At 42.8% G+C, this 22597-nt stretch overlaps 2 protein-coding genes across 7 annotated transcripts in view; one reads left to right on the top strand and one right to left on the bottom strand.

Moving 5' to 3' along the window:
• The first annotated feature begins 3877 nt into the window (after nt 1-3877).
• Nucleotides 3878-11100, top strand: wdr41 (WD repeat domain 41). The gene is made up of 13 exons (XM_070924821.1): nt 3878-3962; nt 5031-5146; nt 5993-6041; nt 6142-6270; nt 6364-6426; nt 7301-7412; nt 7523-7585; nt 7665-7769; nt 7872-8056; nt 8162-8283; nt 9442-9527; nt 10558-10691; nt 10799-11100. Exons 1-13 carry the CDS (start codon nt 3915-3917, stop codon nt 10937-10939), a joined length of 1353 nt encoding a protein of 450 aa, XP_070780922.1. The 5' UTR covers nt 3878-3914; the 3' UTR covers nt 10940-11100.
• A 2913-nt stretch (nt 11101-14013) lies between these two features.
• Nucleotides 14014-22597, bottom strand: part of pde8b (phosphodiesterase 8B) — a 31731-nt gene continuing 23147 nt past the window's right edge. For 4 of the 6 annotated variants that reach the window (XM_070924084.1, XM_070924087.1, XM_070924088.1 and 1 more), the window contains 11 exons: nt 22296-22372; nt 20895-21059; nt 19925-19970; nt 19704-19709; nt 18804-18933; nt 18045-18243; nt 17621-17838; nt 17349-17487; nt 17034-17201; nt 16761-16890; nt 14014-14356 (listed from right to left, as the gene is read on the bottom strand). In XM_070924084.1, coding sequence (XP_070780185.1) covers nt 14247-14356; nt 16761-16890; nt 17034-17201; nt 17349-17487; nt 17621-17838; nt 18045-18243; nt 18804-18933; nt 19704-19709; nt 19925-19970; nt 20895-21059; nt 22296-22372 — 1388 coding nt within the window. In that variant the 3' untranslated portion in view covers nt 14014-14246. Of the gene's footprint in view, nt 14357-16760; nt 16891-17033; nt 17202-17348; nt 17488-17620; nt 17839-18044; nt 18244-18803; nt 18934-19471; nt 19481-19703; nt 19710-19924; nt 19971-20894; nt 21060-22295; nt 22373-22597 lie in introns of all 6 variants that reach the window. The other 2 variants (XM_070924085.1, XM_070924089.1) reach the window with 2 other exon arrangements.

Raw genomic sequence — 22597 nt, 5'->3', positions numbered from 1 at the left:
ACACAAACACCTGCAAATAAAACCTGTTAAATGTAATAGCATGGTTAAACGCCAGTTGAGCCTGGGAAGTGACGCATTTATTGTGGTTGTTTAGGTGACCGGCCCTTTAAAGGACAGGTTCAGATTTTTTTTTCAAGTACGCCTGAGTACTTCTTGAAACAAAGTACTTGTCAGAACAGCGTCGGAAATCCCCCTTTCCAACATCGGGATCAGGAGGCATCTCTGTGACGGTCAAGTGTGGCCACTCTGAACAGGTACGAACACTTTTGCCTTTTGATGTAGTCACGCCACACGTCATGTGAGCTTGTTCGTTTGAAGCAAACTGAGACAAGGCGAGACTGAGAGCAGATATCGTACCGAAAAGGCTGTAACTGTGGAAAACACCCTGCTAATTCGTGTAACTCAGACTGCTGAAGAGCCACAGCTTCAGCTGAACTTTTGAATGCATTTTTGGAGTCACGCTGGGAAGGAGTCTCTTCATGGCCAGTGTCGAAAGGAGGAATGATTACAGCAACCAATGAACGTTTCAATGCACCCGGAATGTGAGTATTCAATTACCATAGACATGAAAACATTTTAACCCGTTCTTTAAAGGATTATATTTTTCTTTTTGTGCAACCAAAACCAACAATGACCAGTGTTATCTGTGTAGTCAACACTGTTGACTGAAGACTTCTACACTGAAGATGTCATGTCCCTTCACTGCAATGAACACGGGCACCGTAGTTTATTTTGATTCAATCTTACATAAACCGTCCTGCTGCCGGGAACATTCATTAAGATACCAAATGTGTGTTAATCCGCGGCAGCAAATAGTCCCCAACAAATGCACAATTTACTCCAGTTTGAGTAAAGCTTTCTAAAAACTACAGTGCCCAGCTCTTTAATAATCTATTTATTTATTCATTTTTTAAAGAATCGTTATATATTTGCAACCTGTTGTTGAAGATTTTTGTGGAACGATTGGACTTCGAGCTGAGTGCCTCAGAGAGATATTGGCGTTCTTAACATAAAAAAAAAATCCAAACAAACTGATGAGTAAGTCATATTTTTGTAAAGAAACGTGAATTTTAGACATGTTTATCATTAGCTGTGGACTTATGAAGGTGCTTGAGGTCTGACTGTGGAGCCCACGTGAAGCAGAGGCCACGGTAGGTGAAGCAGAACACAGTGAAAGCCTGATGAAGAGGGACAGTGAAGTGTGTTGGTCAAGAATGAGACTCTCTCTTCTACAAGACCCCTCCAAACAGCGAGCGAGGGAGAGACTGTCGGCCCACTGTTAAATTACAGCTTAATTCCTTTTCCATCATCATAACCATTTGTTTTCCTTACAGGGCGGAGACGGGGGCGACGAGATCAGGCGCTACAGCGGAGGAAGACTTTTTTTTCCTTTGCTCTGACTCTGGTCTTTAGTGCTGTGAGTGTTTTGGCGGCCATCGCATCATGACTTCACCTCTTAGCTGATTCCTGCCATTGGTCATATTTGACACCTCGTCTACACCAGACCGAAGCCGCCGCACTCAGGAAGCACTTACTTTTTGTCTCCCGTTTCTTCCTGTACCTCTACCTTACCTCCCTTTCTTTCACTTATTCTGTGAAATATCTCATCATCTGCTGGATGGACGGGAACAGACGATCATTGTCTCCGGAGGAAGGATCCTAAAGTCTCCACCATGAGGTTCACATTTTTGACTCTGAGAGAAATATCTCAACAATTATTGGATGGATTGCCATGAAACTTGGTACAGACATTCATTTTGCTCTCAGGGTGATTAATAATTACTAATATTAATAATGATTCTCTGTCTTACCTTCTAGTGCTATCATCAGGTCAAACGTTTAATTTCTTCCGTACTCTATGACCAAATATGTGCAAAACTAATGACATTCAGCCGCAGCTGCACTTTGCGTTTAGTGCTTTAGTGTCAGTGTTAGCATGCTAACACGCTGAACTAAGATGGTGAACATTGTCAGCATTATTCCTTGCCTCCTTCCTATTTTTATTGTGTTGTTTTATGGTTTTCTTTGATTGTACTGCACTTAGGTCAGCTGTTGTTGTTAAATGTTCTTAATAAATAAATTGGACTGGATTATACCTGCTAAACGACATAAGCATTTAGTTCAGTGCAGCCTCACAGAGCTGCTAGCTGTGGCCTTGGATCACATTCCTTCACGTCCTTTGAATTAATTATATACTGACTCGAAACACAGTCTACATATTTGACCCATTCATTCAGACATCTGACACATAGTTAAACAAACGGAGCATCACCCATCCCCAAATCTAAAACCCATTCACTCCACCTCAACCAATCCCTCTCCCTAACCCTCCTCCTTTCTCTAGCTGCCCTTGAGCTTTTCTATTACCGCATGGAAAGCACCTCGCAGCCCCTGACAAGCGCGGCGGATCGACACTAAATCAGAAATCAGTGCCAGCCGCAGATCTGAGCCACCATGAAGGTCACAGGCCCTACACTGCGTGTCGTCTCAATCGGGGGAGCAGGAGTAGACACAGCTAGGGTGATGTGTGACTGTGTGTGTGTGTGTGTGTTAACAAGGGAGACACCGAGAGGAGGAGGATGAAGAATGGAGGGAGGGAGGGAGGAAGAGGATGTGGAAGGAGAGCAGGTCAACATGAATGCAGGAGTCATGGGAAGGAACTGAAAGCTGAAGGCAAAGAGAGGTGAAATCACACAAGAGAATCAAATAAATGATTTGATTTTGTCTCTCAAGAATTATCCTCATAATTTAGATTAATGCGAGGGGGGGGGCTTTGTAAACAGACTTGGTTTTCTCTAGTTAATGGAGATTTGAACCGTCCTCTGATCTCATGGGATTGTTACACACTGCCATCTAGTTGTAAAAAGGAGAATGACACCCATTTAAACACAGTGCTCAGTCTGTAACCTTAAATTTACCCTCCACTGCAAAAATGCGTGTTGGTTATTGTTACTTCTTCACTTGGATGTTTGAGCTTCGCTGTGTAGAATCATGTACGTGCCGACACCTTAAATCTGTGTATGTACGAGCATGATTTTTGCAAGCATTCACAACCAGTTTGGATGCAACTTATACAAGTGTGATGTGGAAAACCTCCAGTGCACACAGACAGAGAACTGTGATAATTTGGGTTACTTTCAGGACCGTTTAGTTAGTTCCCCCCCCCCAACATCAGACTATATTCCAACAAATCGGCTTATTTCCTCCATCATTTTGATCGACAGTGCGCTGAGTTCATTAGGTTTGACTTGACACACAATGACAGCTCTGTGATAAAGCTTACATCAGTTAATGTAAGTGAAGACTTTTAACTTTTAATTTAAAGTTATGTTGATGAAGAAGAAGACCATCTTGAAAATTGGGCTGCTTCTAGGGTTAGGGTTAGGGCAGGTTGGAGAATTTTTGACTTTTTGTAGAAAAACCCAAAATATTATTCAATTCAAAAACAAGACATTTAAGGTCTAAACACGAAAAATGAAATTCAATAAACAACATGTTTGGTCCAGCAGTTGTGACACTCACTTCCTTATTGTTTTTTTTTTTTATCGGCCTGAATGAATCATGTCCAACCAAAGCTTCCGTAGTTTGAGTCACATGAACGGTTTGTTGTGGTCGTGACAGAAAAGCACCTTTAATAACATGTAGCTAGCTTACGCGCGTCTGTATTTTAACGGTACGTTGAAATTGAAGTTATTCGGTCGCGTTACATCCTAAAATCTTCTCACGAGGTCGACAAACAGGACGATATACTTCATCGAGCGGAAGCGTTTCTCTGTTTTCACGCCGATGCACGCGCCTGTAACGTTTGCTCGTGTGTCATGCTAACGTATATTTTTTTAAATTAATATTCAGATGATTTAGTAATCTGGCTTCATTCTGTTCCTCCAGCTAACGTTAATAATCGCTAATAAACGATGCTTCGGTGGATTCTTGGTGGTCGAGAAGCTCAGGGCTCAGTGGAGGTAAGTTAATAATAATAATAATAATAATAACGGTAATAAACGTTACCAAAGTAAAGCTAATATTCAAAGGCGCGTATGTTAGCTAGCTGTACTTCAGGTACTTGTACTTTTACTCGCGTATTTAAATGTTGTACTGCTTTATATTTCAACTCCTCTTCATTTAAGAGGGAAATCTTTCACTTTCTACTCCTCTGCGTGTATCTGACAGCTGTAAGTTGCTTGTTATTTTATTTAGAACAGTTATAATGAGCCTATGAAATTCAAGCTATTGTTACACAGTCAGTTAAATCCTGCAGCAGTATATATAAAGTGCATTTTACTGATGATACTATTTGAATGCAGGATTTTTACTTGTAGCTGCTTTTACTTCAGTAAAATGTCTGAATTCTTCTTCGCCCGCTCTTTGTCAAACTCTCTCTCAGAAAATGTCTTTCAGTATATGATATAAATGTTCATATTAATACACGTTCCTGTCACTTTCTCTCTCACGTCATCTTTCAGCAACTTGTTTACATTTTAATTCTCAGATTTAATTCTCATAATAACAGACAGGTAAACCGCCTCAAACCAAAAAGGTTGAGAACCACTGCTTTAATCCTTAACAATGCATTTTATTTAATAAACTCGTATTGTTTTGAGGTAAAAGCTTAATCTGAAAAGTAAATGTCTCATGTAAGTGTAATATTTCCCTCTAATAAAACGTGCACTACTCCATTATTCGACCAAAAGAAATAAGTTGCCAACATTTTTCAAGCAAAAATGTGAAACGTTGAATGTTGAGGATTTGCTGCTTTTCTTTGTCGTTTGTGACAGTAAATGAAGAGTCTTTGGCTTTTGGTCGGACAAAACAAACTATTTCTAGGCGTCACTTTGAGCTCTGGGAAATTGAGATGAGCATTTTTGACGCTTCATAGACTAAACGATTAATTGTGACAATAATCGGCAGAGTAATCGATAATGAAAATACTCTTTGGTTGCAGCCCTGGTACTGAGTTACTTTCCACCACTGTCTGCCTGCCTCTGCACCACAGCCCGCCTGTCTCACTACTTTCCCTCTTATGTCTGCAGAAAAGCCCTGTGTTGTGCATCGGAGAGGAACAGCCCAAAAACTGCTTCACTGAGCTGCAGGTGCTGAAAGGACATTTTGACATTGTTCGATTTCTGGTGCAGATTGATGACTTCAGGTAAGCAGACCACAACTCCCCCCCCCCCCCCCTCTCTCTCTTTCTAACCTCTCTCCTCTCTACCCTTGGCTGGCCTCTATCCCTCTGTGATTGACAGGAGATCCTCACCTACAGCAAACTTACAGAGCATGACAAGAGCCCAATCATCACCACTATGTGATTGTGTGTGCACAGTACAGTATAACCAAAGCCCTTTAATGCCGTCCATACACACATGCATGCACACATATAAAGGTTTTTGCACCTGCTCTCCTCTCTGCGCTGCTTTGTGGAAGCATGCTGCACACCGGCATGGTAGAGTGGGTCTGCATAAGTGGTCAGATTGGGATTTATAACAGAACTAAGTGTGTGTGTGTGTGTCAGGAGGTGGGGGTTGCTTCACGCCTGGTCTGCTCCAGTAATAACCCCCTCCTCTGGGTCTCGTTCTCTCCGCACACAGGTCCTCAGTCGGGGGCAAAGGCCAGAAAATTCTCGCCAGATTGCTTTTGAAGTCCGAAAATGTATCCTGGACAGTTCCTCTCTTCTCATTTTATCTCTCTTTTTCATCCGCTCATCCTGTCTGTTGATTTTGGGAACAGGGAGTGTGGATGGTCGGGGGTCAGAGGGCAAGTGAAGGTGGAAAGCCTCCAGGAAAGATGTGTGTGTGTGTGTGTCTTCTTTTAAGATATCTTGTGTGGAGATGGAACTACGGGAAATAATTCCTCACACAGACAGAGATCAACTTGGCGTGTTTGACTACGCTTCGTGAACTCGCCAAAGATGAGGCCTGCCGCTGACGGATTTTTGTCACGTATGAGTCTACTTGCGAGATACAACTCACACCTTTTCTCATCTCATGTTTTCCAGATGTGCCTCAGCAGGGGATGACGGCCTTATTTTGGTGTGGAGTGTTGAGGTGATATGTTGCAGGTTGATTATTTCAGTGCATTGTGAAATTGCACACAGCACAGTGGCACTAATTGCTTTTTTTTTTTCTTCTGTTTTCTGACTGTTAGACCGGGGAGAGGCTGCAGGAGCTGAGGGGCCATTCCCAGCAAATAACAGCCATAACCACCTTCACCTGTAATAATGGACTCATGTCGCACACCTCGCTCATCACAGCCTCCTCAGACCGAAGTCTCAGTGTATCCTCCGCAAACAGCCCTACATTTAAACAAGCACTGAAAGCATTCATATGTAATTGTTGTGTTTGTAATTTCCTTAATCTTATTTGTCAGTTGTGGGACCCTGATACAGGCAACAGGGTTCAGACCATTTCAGATCTTCAGTCTTCCGTAAAGGTGATTACGTAAATGTGATGGCAATTTTGCATGTTGATCTCATGTCTGAATAAGCGCCTGAGTCACTTTTATATAAAAAGTCAGATATAGTTCAGACTCCTCACGTCCAACATGACGAGTCTGAATTGAATGCTGTCCAACGCGAGGTAACCTGTGAACGCACTTCTTGCTCCGCCTTATTAAGAGCACTTCATTATAACGTGCACAAAAGAAACACCAACTGCACTGATGAAACTTTGAATATAAAGCAAAACAGTACAGAACCTCAATTCAACATCCTGTCATTCTAACGACAAGTCGGTCGACAGAAAAATAATCTGTTAGTCGTTTCAGACATTTGCAGGTTCCAGCTTCTCAAATGTTGTTGGATGTGCTGCTTCTTTTGGTCACATTTGATAGTAAACTGAATACCTTTTTGGATTTTGGACTTTCTGGTCAGACAAAACAAGATGTTTGAAGACGGCACCTCGAGCTCTCCGAGGTTGTGATTGACATTTCATTAACCAAGTGACTACGATTGATCGAGAAAAGGAGCTTGAGTGAAGGAAATGACAGCTGAGGTTTTGCAACATACTAAATCACCTGTAGAACAACGTATTTCAGCTATGTATCTTCATGCTTGTGTAAAAACTATAGCGCTTGTTTAATTTATATTATATAAGTATGTTCAGTTGAAGGGCCACAGGGCAATTAAGTCCATGTTGCATGCATTTTAACACTAATTAAAGTGTGTGACACTAAAGATTGTTCTGCCGGTTATGATTTAAGATAAAAATGCTAATCGCCTCCTCTTGATCACAGATTAAGGTTAATTACAGCATCTACAGGTTTAATTATATATGATTTATTTTGATGTTGTGTGTGTGTGTCTCAGTGTTTGCTGGTGCTGGAGCGGCTGTGTGTGTGGGTCTCCGGCGGTGAAGAACTGTGTGTGTGGAACAAAGACTTCCAGCTGCAGTGTCAGCGGCAGAACCACAGCGACACCGGTGAGCAGGAACAAACTGTCACAATAAACCACCAACTGCGCTCAACCCCTCGCACTGCTGTTTGCACTCAAACTGATTAATGTGGGCTTTGTGCTTTTGGCATTTTGCAGGAATAACCGCTTTGATAGAGCTGCCCAAGAACTGCATAGCAGCTGCCATGGATAAAGAGATCGGTAAGAGATGGAGGTTGATGGCAGTACATGTGATGAAAACTACGCGGCTTTAAAGAACATGCGTCTTTCCTCTTCACAGTCATCTACAGGCTGACAGTCTCTACTGATTCCTCCCTGTCGATGGCTGAGATCCGCTGTCTGTCGGACCACCAGGACCAGATTCGGGCTCTTATCAGCGTCACGGGTCAGTCTGTCCTGAAAGTGAATCATCACTGACAATTAAAAGTGGCTGCATTCAGTTTTTAAGAAACTGCACGAGGTTCATATGTAAACACGTCTTCCTCAGACGGGCTCTTCGCCAGCGGATCCCATGCGGGCGAGTTGATCTTATGGGACGCGATCGACTGGAACGTCCTGGCCTATGAGCACATCCTGTGGGAGGAGTCACAAGCCTGCACTCAGGCCGAAATACGACTGGGCGCCCCCAAACCCAGCGAGATGTCCATCCAGCATCTGACCACCAATGGAAAGGTGAGGCGGACAGGAAGAGTGGTCGCACCTGTTGTGTGTCATGAACAATGACGTTGTCTTGTCATAAAAAAACGCTGTGTGTGTGTGTGTGTGTGTGTTTCGTAGCACATCCTTGCAGCTGTGGGCAGCGGCCTGTACGTGTACAGCGTTCAGACTAAGACGGTGGTGGCCTACAGGAAGGTTGCCCACGACTCTAACGTCTTACACACCATGATGTTATCTGACAGGTAAATATATCGAGTTAATGTCGCTGATCTCTCCAAAGTGTGACTGCAGTGTGATTCATTTCAAAACACAGTTCGTTTGGATAAATACTGTATTTGCCGCTGATTGCTTCATCTGCTTGCGGCTCCATGTCTCTACCGGCTGTGACCACTTCAACCGAAGACTGAGTTTTTCCCTTTTTATTAGGATATTAGTCCCAAAGATGTAAAATTATTCTGTAATTTTACAAGAACAAAAAGCAAAGATTACAGGACCGAACAGTACACCCAGCATGCAGTCCATTTGTCGACCACACGGGTGCGCCGCTGACCTTCTTCCTCAGCATGTTTTCATTCTTTCAGTGAAGCAAAGCTGCTATTAATGGCTCTAATTGCTCCTTAATGGCCTGAAACACAATCAGACAGTGATGCAGCAGATTGACTAAATACGATGTCTGTCTTTGGTAAAAATGTGTGAAACAAGCATTTTACATATTTCATTTGAGTTCTGTTATTATTTACAAAAGGAAACAAACAGCATACATAACAAGCACTAATTGATTGATTGATTTATATTAGTGTTTTGCACCAAATGGAGCCCAGCTTGTTGATAATCACATGGCATATCATAACACACAGTTCCATAAGATTTTCTTTATGTAGTGGAAGTGTCTTCTTATGAAGGATACAGTCTTCTCCGTCTTACCCAGCATGCTTTTGTTTTCTCGTTAACTCAACTTAAAGCCTTCAGACGACCAAAACAACGTAATACCTGCAGGGAGCAGACGATTCTATGTCAGCAGTATGATTTTATTTTAATGTCACTATCATACATACGTTGTAATAGTCCAAGCAGCCTGGCTTTATAGTAAAAAAAAAAAAAAAAGATATAAACTTCTAAAATAACCCTTTTAATTTAGTTGTCTTCGTCACAGAAACTAATTAAATGCATGTATATTATATTTAATATTTATATCAAAATGACACCCTTAAAATCAGGAGCTTAGATCACTAATATGACATTATTCTGTGTCGTATTATAATCCTCATTTTTGATGTAATGTAGCTTCCAGATATGAACAGACAATTCAAACAAACATAAAGAGACTGGGAACAATACAGTGTATGTCTGCTCTCAGATCTGTTCCGCTTGTGATTAAAGCAGCTGTGTCTCTGTTTCAGCGAGCTGATGTCCTGCTCTGAAGACGGCAGCGTGAGGATGTGGGAGATCCAAGACCTGCCGTTACCTGCTGAACCGGCCTCTCCAGGTGACACAACAGGACACACACACACACACACATTAAACGTCATGATAGGATGGTAAGTCGTTCACATACTCACACATGCAGACGTATCTAGGAGGAGGCCATCTGTCTTAAGAAAACTGCCGTGATCGCATACATAAGTATGAATCAGGAAGTTCAAAGACTGAGGAAAATTGCCAGCACTCAACTTTTGTGTGTATAGTTGAGTGTGTTGATGTGTGGGTGCTGGGAGGTACAGTAATGCAGTCCAGATGTGGTGTTGTGTATATCAAAGGAAAGTGTACTTTCCGTCACTCACAGAGGCTGTGTTTTCTGCTTAAGTGGGGTGGTCTGAAGTTGAGTGTGAGTCTGTGTGGTCGAGCTGTCTTTGATGGTCTGGCTGTCTGATTCTGAATAGATCTTGGCTGGAGAGTACACTCTCTTACGTGTCCATCGTTTGATTTCTGGTTTCCTGGAGACATAAATCAATGACTTGTGTCTCCGGTGGTCTTTAAAGGAAACTTTTGGTATATTTCAACCTGCGTCTGTTGTACAGATTTTGTGGAAACAAAGGCAGCAACCTACTGTACATTACCTGCCCAAGCAGACAGAGCACTACCTGCTCAACACCAAGCAGCAGACAGACAGTTGGAGACTAAATGCTGAACATAGTGGAGCATGTAGCAGCTAAAGAGACAGATGTTTCCCTCAGGGGTTGGTAGAGACTAACAACAGAGCCAACAGGGAGAGAATATGTGGACAAACACAATCATTACTGCATGTTTTAAGAAATATTAGCATAAATATTTTGCCTCAAAGTAGAGAAAGTAGAGCCCCCTAGAAAAGAAAATGCATTTGATCCGTTGTTCGTATAAAGACATCAACTGGAGCAGCTTTAAATCCAGAGGCTGTGAAGGAACATTCTGGTTGATTTTCTCCTCTAATGATGTGACTGCTGTTTTCAACCCTTGCTGGCTTCTGCCTCCGTCTGAATGTACAGAAAACGTTTTTATGTTGTTTACGTCGTCTTTACTCTCTCCGTCCGTCACACCAGGGTTCTTTGGAATGTGGACCTTTGGCCGGCCGAACAAACAGACCGGTCCTCCGTCAAAGAGAGTCGTGGACGTCCCGAACATCAGGACGCTGGAGTTGACGGGGGATCTGATCGGACACTCGGGGGCGGTCCAGGTGTGATTTATTTTTTTTAAAAATTTTTTATGATGCGCAAACTCATGTTCTACTTCAAAGTGGTGACATAATAGTGCTTCAACGATCCCCTTTCGCTCTTCTGTCAGATGTTTATGAGCTTCGGGGAGAACGGTTTGGTCACGTGCTCCACAGACCACCTGCTGATTCTGTGGAAGAGCGGGGAGAGGCAGTCCCACCTCCGCAGCCTGGCACTGTTCCAGAAACTGGAGGAGAACGGAGGACTCTGACCTTTAACCCCTGCAGAGATGCGAGGCTGCCGCTTGACGTTGTTTACAAATCATGTGAATTTACTGTAACGATTGTTGTTTGCATTGAATGATCGCGTTGTGTTTGTCGTTTGCCTTTTGTCTGAAATCAAGTATTTAACTTAAATTTGAAAAATAAAATACCTCACCTCACAAACTATTTGCAGTATTTTTTATTTCCAGTGTTTTAGTGCCGTGATGATGCGAAGTCAGACATCTTGTACGGTTTCTGTTACTGCTCACATGCCGGAGGCCTGTCACGGATTAGCAGGCACTTTGTTGTCTAAGCACCTGCCTCAGTCCGCATTTCGGTGCCTCTTCATATTTGGTCTATAATCCTGTTTCACGGCTCTCTCTGCAGAGATTCGGGTGTTTTTTGTTTTTGTTTTTTTCTCCACTCAGTCTGCAAAAACCCTGTTGAGATCACTGACCACCAGTTGTGCCGAGAACGTTCTCTCATCTTCATGTATTCATTTAAAGGAATAGTTTTTGGGAAATATGCTTATTCGCTCTCTTGCCGAGAGTTAGATCTCAAATCTGTCTGCTGAATATGAAACTACAAACATATAACGTGAGCTTTAGAGGTGCTGGTACATGGATTTCTTTAAGTTTGTCGCTGCTATTCATGAAACGTCATATTTAAAGAAAGCTTTAATCGTCTCTCACAATACATTTGTGTGTTTGACAGAACATCAAAATAAAGACATCATAATCCGGAGAGCAAACTAACTTAGAACTTTTCAAACAAACATTTTAAGTGATGGGAAAGCTTTACAACGCATGAGGCAGTAAAATCTTTCAAAACACGTTACAGTTCTCATGGCCAATAATGAGGATTTGTGTTGCTTTGAAAAATAATTTGTACTGTATATAACATCATCACTTTCTAATTATTGTTCTGTTTATAAATGATACAAAACACAGGATTGGCACGTTGTCCGCAGCCATCAGTGTCAGAGATGAAAGAGAGGAAATAGAAATCACCGTAAGTGATGAAGGCTTATCATTACATAACAAGCAGTTACACAATCTGGTTCTGCCTCCGTAGACTCAAAGCGAGGCGGTAAGCTACTGGCTGTCATCCGATCTAATCGATAGCATCACATTCCGGTCATTGCTGCTCACAGGAAAAAGGCAGGTCTGAAATATTTAAATCGTCTTTGTGAATAGAAATCTTTTCATTATCGACTAGCAAAAATATCTTCTCCTGATCGGTGAGAGCAGTCATGACACGTACGGAGGTGCAGCCCCCCTCCAACATACGACAGCCAAAACAAAAGTTACATAAGCAAATTATGTAAAATGCAAACAAAACAAAAACAAAGATATATTAGGTGAGTATTTACAAGAACAGCAGGTACGTTAGGTAGTTTTACAGTGTATTGCAACAATAGCAGACCTAAACACTGAGACGCGACAAGATTAAGGCGTTGATTAAGACCTTGGTCATCAATAAAATGACTACACATCGTTATGAATACACTGAACGTGGATGCGACCGTGTCTTTAAAGTGAACTGAAGCGATAACAGTGGAATTCACATCTGATCCAGCTTCACCTGATTCAGGTTCTGTCTTTTAAAAAACCACGTAGAGATATGATAAAGTGTCGGGAGCATTGTGACAGAACTGTTAACACTGACTCGCCAAGATAACTCAGAACTGTAGCGCAGACCTTAAAGCAATGTACCCAAAGTCATATTTAGATTTTAAAACTATCTAAAGCGTGTATGGCTTTTCTTGTAATTCTATCGAGGAGGAGCTTTTTCAGCCAAAAAACACTTTTGTTTCTGTAAAGATGACCAAAGAATAAGGCACCTGTAAAGAGCTCGCCGTGCCTTTGGTTAACACTGTAATGTGTGTTAACTGGATTAACACACACACACACACGCACGCACACACACCCTACTTCATCATGTCCACCATTCAGATGGAGCGAGAGTTCTGCAGATTTAACCGCTAATCGTCATTTTGATTTCTAATATCAAAAGGGTTCAAAGTGCTGCTGAAACTGTTTCACCTCCATGCAATACGCCCGTGTCGCCACCAGAGGGCAGACACATCATACAGAGCTCATCATCTGATGCCCCCCCCCCCCCCCTTTTTTGTTTATTTCTCTGTATCCAAATACTTTGACAATCATGTGCAGCTTGATTTCTCCCCCCCCCCCCCAAAAAAAAAGAGGGGCGAACGACAGCAAGGTGAATTGCAGTGGCAGGATTTGAGATACTAAAAACTGGTTTAACAAGAACCATGTGTGTTAGAAGCAGACGGACGCTGACTCTGCAGCTGCTGTTTGTACAAGCTGGATCCAAAACATGGATCCGGTGCTCCTTCATACGTCTGATCTGTGAGGTCCCACGCAGCTACTCGTTGCATGGCCCCTGCAGGACTTAAAGACTTGTGCACCGTACAACAGTCAGTGTGGCTTCACATGGAACACTTATACACATTGTTCAGATACTCGCAAGTCAGATTAGTTTCTTATTTGCGTGCAAACGTCTACAGTTAGTGTCACAAAGCTATGCAAGTAACATCTGATGTTTCTATATTGTTTGATGGAAGTATCGCCGCTAACTTCAACAGCTCTGATACAGTGCAGTTCTGCTCCTCACACAGGTTTGACGAAAGACCTCCTCTGGCGTAGAGGAAGTTACCGGCAGATGCTCTGGGTGAGATATTTCACCACGTGTTACGTAGCTACATTATCTTTAAATCCAGCAGTCGTCACAAACGCAGCCCTTCTTCGATGTCACCTCTGTGTGCATTTAGAGAACCTGTGAGCTGGCTGATTGGACCCTGGTCTAACCGTCTCCTGAGCTCCCCTTTCTTAAATCTTACCAACAATTTCTTCCTGTACGGAGCCAACAGGGACAGGGATTACTAAGAGTTTGGTCCCAGACACGAGTCAAAGTGTCTCTCTGCTGTATACTGTGCTCTATACAGTCGAACGTATCACAGCTCATGAAAGTGAAAATTCCAGCTGAGCACCTTCACAAGTTGGCAATTTGAAAAGAAAGTACAAACATTCGCCGACGAGCATGAAGAGATCCGTCTTGGTGCTTATTTTCAGTCCGTGCCTCAAGCTTTGGCGACCACCTTATTCACCACATTTCTTTTACAGCAACAGACGGACGCAGAATGAAAAGATTTGTTTAAAGAAAAGTGAGCTCCGTCGAATCACAGCTGAAGAGACTAATTGTTCCACCGTGCAGGGGGGTGGGGTGGGGGCGCATTCGCTGTCCTACCCTGCTCAGAGTGATGGAGGAGAGGAGGCGACCGGGAGTTGGTCAAGAAGGAGGAGGGGGACGCAGGCTCTTACACTTCATCTCGTCCAAGCCCTTCCAGTACTTGTAATTCTCCGACAGGTGTTCCATGAGACCAGGCAGGCAGGCGAAGGCTGAGAGGAGAGACAGGAAAGGTCAGGTACGTTCAAGAGCACAAACATGGACACAGACGGCTTTGATAGGTTCGCGTAGTTCCAAGTCGGCCTTATAATTATACTCATATGACCATATGTTTGTCTGTAATCGTTCCTCCAGTCCATACTAGCTGTGAAGAGTTCCCTTTATAATGTGAGATGATTGACAAAATCTACAGTCTTTCTTTGCAAAACTGGGTTTAAAGTTAATGTGAAGCTTCAGCAGTCTGAGTTAGTCAAACCACGTGGGTGTGTTTTTATCTTTTTATGTTTTTAGCATGAAATTCCCTCCTTGTGTTACTGTCCCTCCACTGTGGCTCAGCAAGAAGACTTTGTAGGGCCGATTATTGTCACTATTGATTTGTCTGCAGATTCATTTCTCGATTCATCGTTTTATTGATAAAGTCTATGTTGGACTTATATTGTTCCACTGACGTCTTCAAATGTTTCGTTTGCTCTGAAAAACTATTCAGTTTACAACGTTTACAAACAGAAAATCAGCAAATCGTCACATTGGAAAAGCGGCAAAAAGAAAAGATTATTCATCGAAATCGTCGCAGATTCATTTTCTTTCGTTTCAGTTTTAGAGTTTTGTACCAAAAAGACTGAAACTTAAAATACTCACTTTCAGCTGAAGCCTCATATTAACCTCAGCTGATTCACACAGTTTCACACAGAACGACGACTGCAGATACATTAAACCTAAAGCCAGAGTTTCGTTTTAAGACGGACTTTTTCTTTAAAGCTTCCATAAAAATAGGAATCCAGAAATAAACACAAACAGCTGTAGAGACTGTAGAGACACACCTGCCATCAGACAGTCCTGCTGTCACTGACCTGTGGAGCCTGGAGATGTGTGTTTGTATGAGGGTGTGTGGTTCATGTACAGTGGCTAATGTTATGTACACTCTGCAATGTTGCTCCCACATAAAAGGACTGCTGGGGTCAAAGGTCTCTCTCTCTCTCTCTCTCTCTCTCACACACACACACACACACTTCTTTGTGTGTGTGTTCTCAGTGCGTGACCCGTGTTGTTTACAGCCTCCTTTCCGGCTCGTTGATGGCCGGAAAGGAGGCATCTCTGCATCTCTGGAACTAACAGTGACCCCGACGGAGACGGAGACCCGCCGGTGAACCGAAAGCGGCTGCATGTGTGTTTTTGTGTTTATATGCTCGTCCCTCCTGAAACCGAGTGATTGTAAACCCCCATCCCCTCTACTCTTTTCCCAACTGCCCCCCTCCTCTGTCGCCCTTGCAATGTCCCTCCGTCCCACTGGCATCTGGAGTCTTTCCATGACATCAGAGCCGTGTTGACAGTAAACAAGTTCCCTCTTGGGGAGGCTAAACTAAAAGGGAAGTACAGTGGGAAAGGGGAGCTGTGAGCACCACACTATCCCGTCCCACTCCTCTGGGCTCCTCCTTCTTATCCTTCCAAGAAAAATGAAGAAATCATCGAGTGAGGGTCTGAATGTAGGAGGCTCTGCTTTATACGGAGAGCACGTATGTCTTGTTCCAGTCTATTTGAACAAATCAGAAATGTGGGCAGTGATTCAGAGGCCTAGTTCTGTTTCTACTTCACTGGAAACACATACAGTAGGTCACTGGGTTTCCAGGGATCCATTTTATCCAACGGAAGTCCCGAAAGTGCATTTGGCATTAGATCAGTTAGTCCGGCCAACCGCTTTAGTTCAGACTGAAATATCTCAACCATCGGATGGATTGAACCAGACTGAACCAGTTTTCGTGACCAAATTCCTACAAAACAAACTCTGTTTAAGATGCTAACAAGCTTTCTGGTGGCCCTTAGCTTTGTAGAGTTCGGTGCAGAGGATTTCCTACTGCTGCTGAGGGTTTGTTGAGCTGCACAACTTTATTTCAAAACACTGTTAGAACGTAGTTTAAAGTCACAACTGAAATGGAAAGTCTTAACTTGAGCCCCATTTGCTGAGGAAGACTAAGATGTGTTTGAAAGCTCCCATAAAAAGCTAGTGAGTGGAAGTTAAGATTTTTATTTTTGTCAAAGAATGAACTTTCATGCTCAACCTGTTAACTTAACCAGAGGACAAAACAGCGTGGACTACAGGAGGAGACCAGACATACATCATAACATATGGCTACAACCAAGCAAGTGAGGAAGCTCCAACAAGCCAATAACTTTAACTCCTTAAGGTTTTTGTAAACACTGAGTCTGTGTGATTCATGAACTGTGATTTCTGATCTGATAACACACTCAGACTCTACAGTAAATCCGTACGGGGGCCTTATTTTACGGTTAGCCCACTTGGAATTGAAGTGGGGAAAGGAAATGACTAAACACACCATCTTTACAGTAAATCACCCCTCCCCCCCCTGCAGAGTACACAACAGGGAATGACGTCCTTACCATCCCAGGCGTCGAACATATCAGTGATGAAGTAGTCTATGAAGGAGATCTGAGATTTGGGCACGCTGCAGGTGTTCCTGTCGAACACTGGCATCACCACCGGCAGCCCTTGTCTCTTCTCCTCATCCGTCTGAGAGATCACAACGAAGTCACAACAACGAAGGTAAATGCACACAATCTGCAGCTTTGAACGTGAGAGGAAACAAGTGACGTCCGTCTACAGAGACATCGTTCTATTAAGACTGTGCTGTATTCAGAGTTGTCCCTCCACACCTGTGCAAAGTACTCCTCGGAGATCCGCCCGGCCCACTCGATGCAGAGCTCCAGCGGTCTGCAGGGGTTTGCCACGTCCGCACACTTGATCAACATCCTCTTTATCAGCAGACGGTTCTCTGGAGAGTTCCTGATGTTGGCCTGACCCTCACAGTCGCTGTTCACGCTCTGCAGCAAAGACACGAGAGACATAAGCTAATGCACATGCAGAGAAATAACCTTTACTCACTACTGTAAACTAACTAAAACAACAGTCTCAGTAAGATTTAGTACCAAACAGACCTGTAAAGTGAAGCGTCGCCATCTCACACTTACACTGGTGCTGGTCTCTTCTATGGCGGCCATCGGCTTGTTGATGCTGTTGACGAACTTGCTGACGTGCTCGAAGTGTCGGGTCATCTCTGTGGCCAGCACCATGTCAATAATTGCCTGTCGCAGCGTTCGGAACTGATTCCTGTCGGCAGTGAAGGGGGACAAAGTTAAGATCTGGATCCGTCTAATATTAATATGCCTTAGGATTATAATGTCGCACACTATTTTATTACTCTACGAACACAAAGCCTGTTTAGATCATATGCACCACAAACCTGTCTGTGTTCTTGAAGATGTTGTTCTTGTTGTCTCGGACGGTGAGCTGGAAGGCGAGGGCTGCGTGGTGGCTCTCCAGCACGGCCGTGTCGTTGTAGAGGATGGCCAGCTCACTGCCGGCGTTACACAGGAAGGAGTTGGTCCTGCCCGGGTGATCCACGTCGTGCACCGTGGCTGCTATCAGCGCCGCCACCTCATCCAGCTGGTCCAGACTGCTCTGAATAAAACAGAGAGACACGGAGATGTCAGCACTGGACTGCACTGCACACACACTGTAACTGGCCAGAGCTGCTTACTTTTAATAAATAAAAACTCTCATATTCTAGAGCGGTTATACTAAAATATACCCAGATACATCTACAATATTTGTTTTACAGAAATATAGCAATATCTCAGTATGAGGAATGTGCGTTTTCCTCTAACCTTGACCCTCTCCTTGCGCAGGAAGTAGGCAGTAGCGTGCAGCACGTCTGCAGCGTGCGTGGAGTTGTGGTAGGAGTTGGAGGAGTGGTAGCTGGCCTCGATGAGCTGCAGCCAGGAGCGCAGCGTGGCCTCCGAGCAGTTCAGGAACTCGCACACGCCGAAGCTGGTGAAGATCTTCAGCCCGAGGTAGGTCAGCGGTCTGCAGAGGATCGCACAGAAGCCCAATCAGATCAATAGTCCTCTCATGTCTGTGTGTTTAATATGAAGCTACAGGAGACGTTAGATTAGCTTAGCATTAAGACTGGAGGCAGGGGAAAACAGTCTTTATGTGTAAGACTATTTCCAGTGACTTCCTGAAGTCTTGTTGTCACTGTTGCCTGGCAACCCATTGTTTCCAGTCCTTATGCTAAGCTGAGCTAACTGCTGCTGGCTGAAGCTTCATATTTACCGTACAGATATGAGCACATTTCCACAAATCTCAAAAACGTCTTTTAACTCTCGTATTTGTATTTTATTAAGTCAAGATGACAAAAACTTGAATCATTGACACATTTGGTTTCCTTAACCATTCACAGGAGATTTAACCACGTTTTCTGCAGTTCTGCAATTTTGCGGATGCAAAAAGACGTGTCATGTCACGATAAATCAAGCAACTAAATGAAATGATCACCATGCAACAAGTAATAAATGGCTTTTCTGAACCCGAGACATTGGCACTCTTTCTCCTCTTATTGGCTGCAGTTTCCACCATCTCCATACCTCTTGTGTGTAGCTGCCTCCAGCTCCAGGATGTTGAACTCCCAGCACTCCTCATCATTCAGCATCTCGGCGATGGGTGGAGGGACATCACTCAGAGTGACTGGGATGGCCAGCTGGCTCTGGCTCATATCTAGCAGATAGACAGACAGTTCAGGGTGAGTTGACCATAAAAGGGGCAAACTGAGAGGGATCTCTGTGTGGGATTTGACAGATAAATAATAAATGGCTGTACCAATCTTAGCCCTCTAATATCTATATACATGTGCAAACATACTGGCTAAGTGTCTTTGTACATCTGGTCCTTTGAAACCAACGCAGAAAGATTGTGTGTGATAAGATTGTTTAAAGAATCGTATGAGAGCAGAAGTAGCTGCAGCTCTGAAATAATGAGACTGTTTTGATGAAAAAGAAGACAATTTCTCGGAAAATAGACGCCTGATTTAGATCCTCTCTCAGTTAAGTGCTTCTTGTGACTTTAATCATTATAACGGGGGGGGGGGGGGGGGGGTTACATAATAAACTCAGATGAAAGATTTCACACTCCAGAAAGCTACAAGAACATTGTGAAGCTTTCATCCTGACCATAACCACCGTAAATGTCATATTTATTCATGAGATTCAAGGCGGCGGACCTCATGTTCCATCATCTCTGTGATGATGAGGGCCACCGGTCTGTCCTCCTACCTGTTCTTAACTCATTAACATTAACTCAGCGCTGTCAGTCATCTTTTACAGTGTGAATCTGAGAAGAAAGGTAAGATGTATTATGTATTATTACTGGTTACGATGACTCTCCTGTCTTAAGATTCGATTCACCAACACTCCCAGCCACTGGTCGCCCAGAAATAGTAACATCACGTTTCTCCCCATAAAACCACCACTTTATATTTCTGTTTGTACGGACTTCTTCCTCTCTCCCCGTCGCAGAATAAATGACCTTTTTCATTCTCATGAGTACAGTTTGGAAACATCAGCCAGCATATCTCTGCCCAACTTGAGCAGAAATCTAATCCTCTGAAAACACTCATGAGGGCGTATAGAGCCTTTGTATTACTACTACTATCATATTGTGTTATATCGATGTATATAAAGTGATAATTCATTGGTTCTTTCAAACGTACTTTTGCAGAAGACATATTCATTCCCGGAAAGTCTCCGCAGCCCATCCTGGAGAGAAAAAACAAAACAAAATAACAAATTAAATTCATTGCAGAAAAACACAGAGAGCTAATAATGACACATCTTTCATCAAACGCTCCATAGCTCCATTTACTCAAACATTTTTTCTGCAAAACACAAAATGGGAAAATGGAAGACTGGTGGTATTTTTTATTCATTGTCAACAAACCCCATGAAATGACGAAAAAGACCAACATCTCAATACTATCTCTCTCAGCCCAAAGCCCATTTGTTTCTTCGAACATCTTAAACAATAGCTCACAAATATATGATTGGATTTTTAAGAAAAGCCTCAGTAACTTCCTAAAACAGCTGCTCGCTGTCGTTTTCAGCAAACGTTACGCAAACCGGAGTAAATAGTTTTGTTGGGGACTATTTTCAGCGGTGGATTAATACACTTTTGGTGCTTGAGGGAGTATTTGGGGCAGCAGGACTGAGTCAAAATAAACTACAGTGTGTGTGTTCATGGTGATGAAGGCAACAGTGAGGCTCATTGATGTGTTTTGACAATAATGGTTGTTTTTGATGTTGGTTTTGTCTTTTCATGGGATTTGTAGACAGAAATAAAACACAATTTTCCTAGAAAATGTATAATTTGGTGTACAACAGTCTTCTGATGGATCTAAAACCTAAAATCAACTCTGTCTTCAAAGACAAGCATCTGCGTGCAGTGACTCAACCTCATAGTTGGTCTTACTCAACAAATTAAAAGAAAATAAATAAACAAAGACTCTGTTGGCACTTCCAAAATAGAGACTTGATTTTGGAAGCCAAAAATTTCTTGGTTCAACAAGAAAGCATGTTCAATTTCATACACATGAGGTAAGAACATTTTTATTTCTAACCTCTCCTTATAAAGCCATTCAAGCATGTATACTCATGAATGGACAAAGTATCTACACTGCCTCTTACATTCATGAGCCCCCCGACCAGGTCGTTGGTGTGGGGGTCATCTTCTTTGGAGGCGAGCTGAGGGGAGTACAGCTCGGTGGTTCTCAGGATCTCCAACACGCGATCCAGAGCCTCGGCCACCGTTACCGGACTGCTCTCCTGGGCTGCGTTGATGATGTTTATTACCTGCGGAGGAAGAAAAAGAAAAGTCCCTGTTCTGCTGCCAAACAGACGCTGCATACAAACACATGCACAAAGAGGCCTCTGCAAGGCATGCCGTAACAGAGCGCTCCTTTCTTTGTGCATGTGTCATGGAGATGTGCATGTGATGCTGGACAAATCTCGTCTGGGGCGAAACAGCTAAATAAAGCTGCTTCTCAAGACACACAAGAGCATCACATGACCTGCAGTCGGAGGCCGAGCGAGACAATATGACATACTGTACACCGTATGTCATCGAACTGTGGCCCAGCCTCCAGCCCGACCTGAGTTTACTGTTGCTCACATCATGACAGCGGCGCCGTGGAGAATACAGAGATCGCCAAAACAATTCTGAACGTTTTCATTTAAGTGTGATGTTCTCAAATACAAAAAAATCCCCCTGATGCTGAAACATCAGCTGTGAAAAGTGGTGTGGAACAAGGAATCCAAAGCAATAATTAACCACGCTGTAAACAACCTCAAGAAATGTAGCTGCCTAGAATGCACAGAAACAATAAGATGTTTCTTTTATCTATTAAATAAAGTTCCACCCCAAAACACTTATCATGTCATGTTAATCTCATGTTTTATGGGCCGCAAACTCTCACACTCTGCACAGAGAGCAGAAGCCGAATGTGACTTCCTGATTAAATAACAGGAATAAATCAGAATGAATGAGCTTCACGAGTAATTGTAAAATGTACTGAAACTAATCATCTCAACAGAATAGATCTAATACCTCTGAAAGTGGTTTGATTAGCACAACAACACACAGTGATACATTCGGTAAATCCTGCTAATAGTGATTAAACAAAGCACGATAACAGTAGTAGACACTGACAAACTCTGATCACTGAGGATGGTGCAACTTTTTGAAAATGTCCCAAAAAGAGGATCCATCAAACAGAAACACTGTAGAGCTGTTGCACCAAAATATGAGCAAATTTTACAAAGATTATGTTCAAAATGTTTTATTTCTTAAGTTTTACACATTTCTCTTGTCCATAAAAGAGGTGTGTAGTTAAAAATAGTATTTTATTTCACTTTAATAACTAAATATACAGATTGTTGAAAGTGTAAATGGACATCTGTACTGTTTGGTAGAGGCTCATAATCATTATTTTTATTACCAAAAGAAACAAAGGATGAAAATCATTATTTCTGAATAATTCTTCCATTGCTTTGCTGTGTGTGGACCATGAGGTGTATAAAGTGACATACCTTGGTGATGGGAGCCTCGATAGTCATGGAGTGAATCCTGGCGACGGAGGAATATCTTCGATTCTGTAAACTGGGAGCTGCAATTCAGAAAATATTTAATATAAAAATGATTTTATGTTTGTGATTTTATTATGGTGGCTCATTGATCACCAGCCTGTATAGTCTATTAACATCCTTAATACTTTAACTGGGGAAAAAAAAACAAATGATCACGATGCCTGCAATTGTTACCACTCATCAGAAGTCTTATGAATGGAAGGCTGAAAAGGATAAACGTTAAGATGAAGGTTTACGAGGGACGA

Source organism: Enoplosus armatus, chromosome 18 (assembly GCF_043641665.1).
Source record: "Enoplosus armatus isolate fEnoArm2 chromosome 18, fEnoArm2.hap1, whole genome shotgun sequence".
NCBI lineage: Eukaryota > Metazoa > Chordata > Actinopteri > Centrarchiformes > Enoplosidae > Enoplosus > Enoplosus armatus.
Note: the sequence above shows the minus strand (reverse complement) of the source record. Positions and strands in the feature narration are given on the sequence as shown.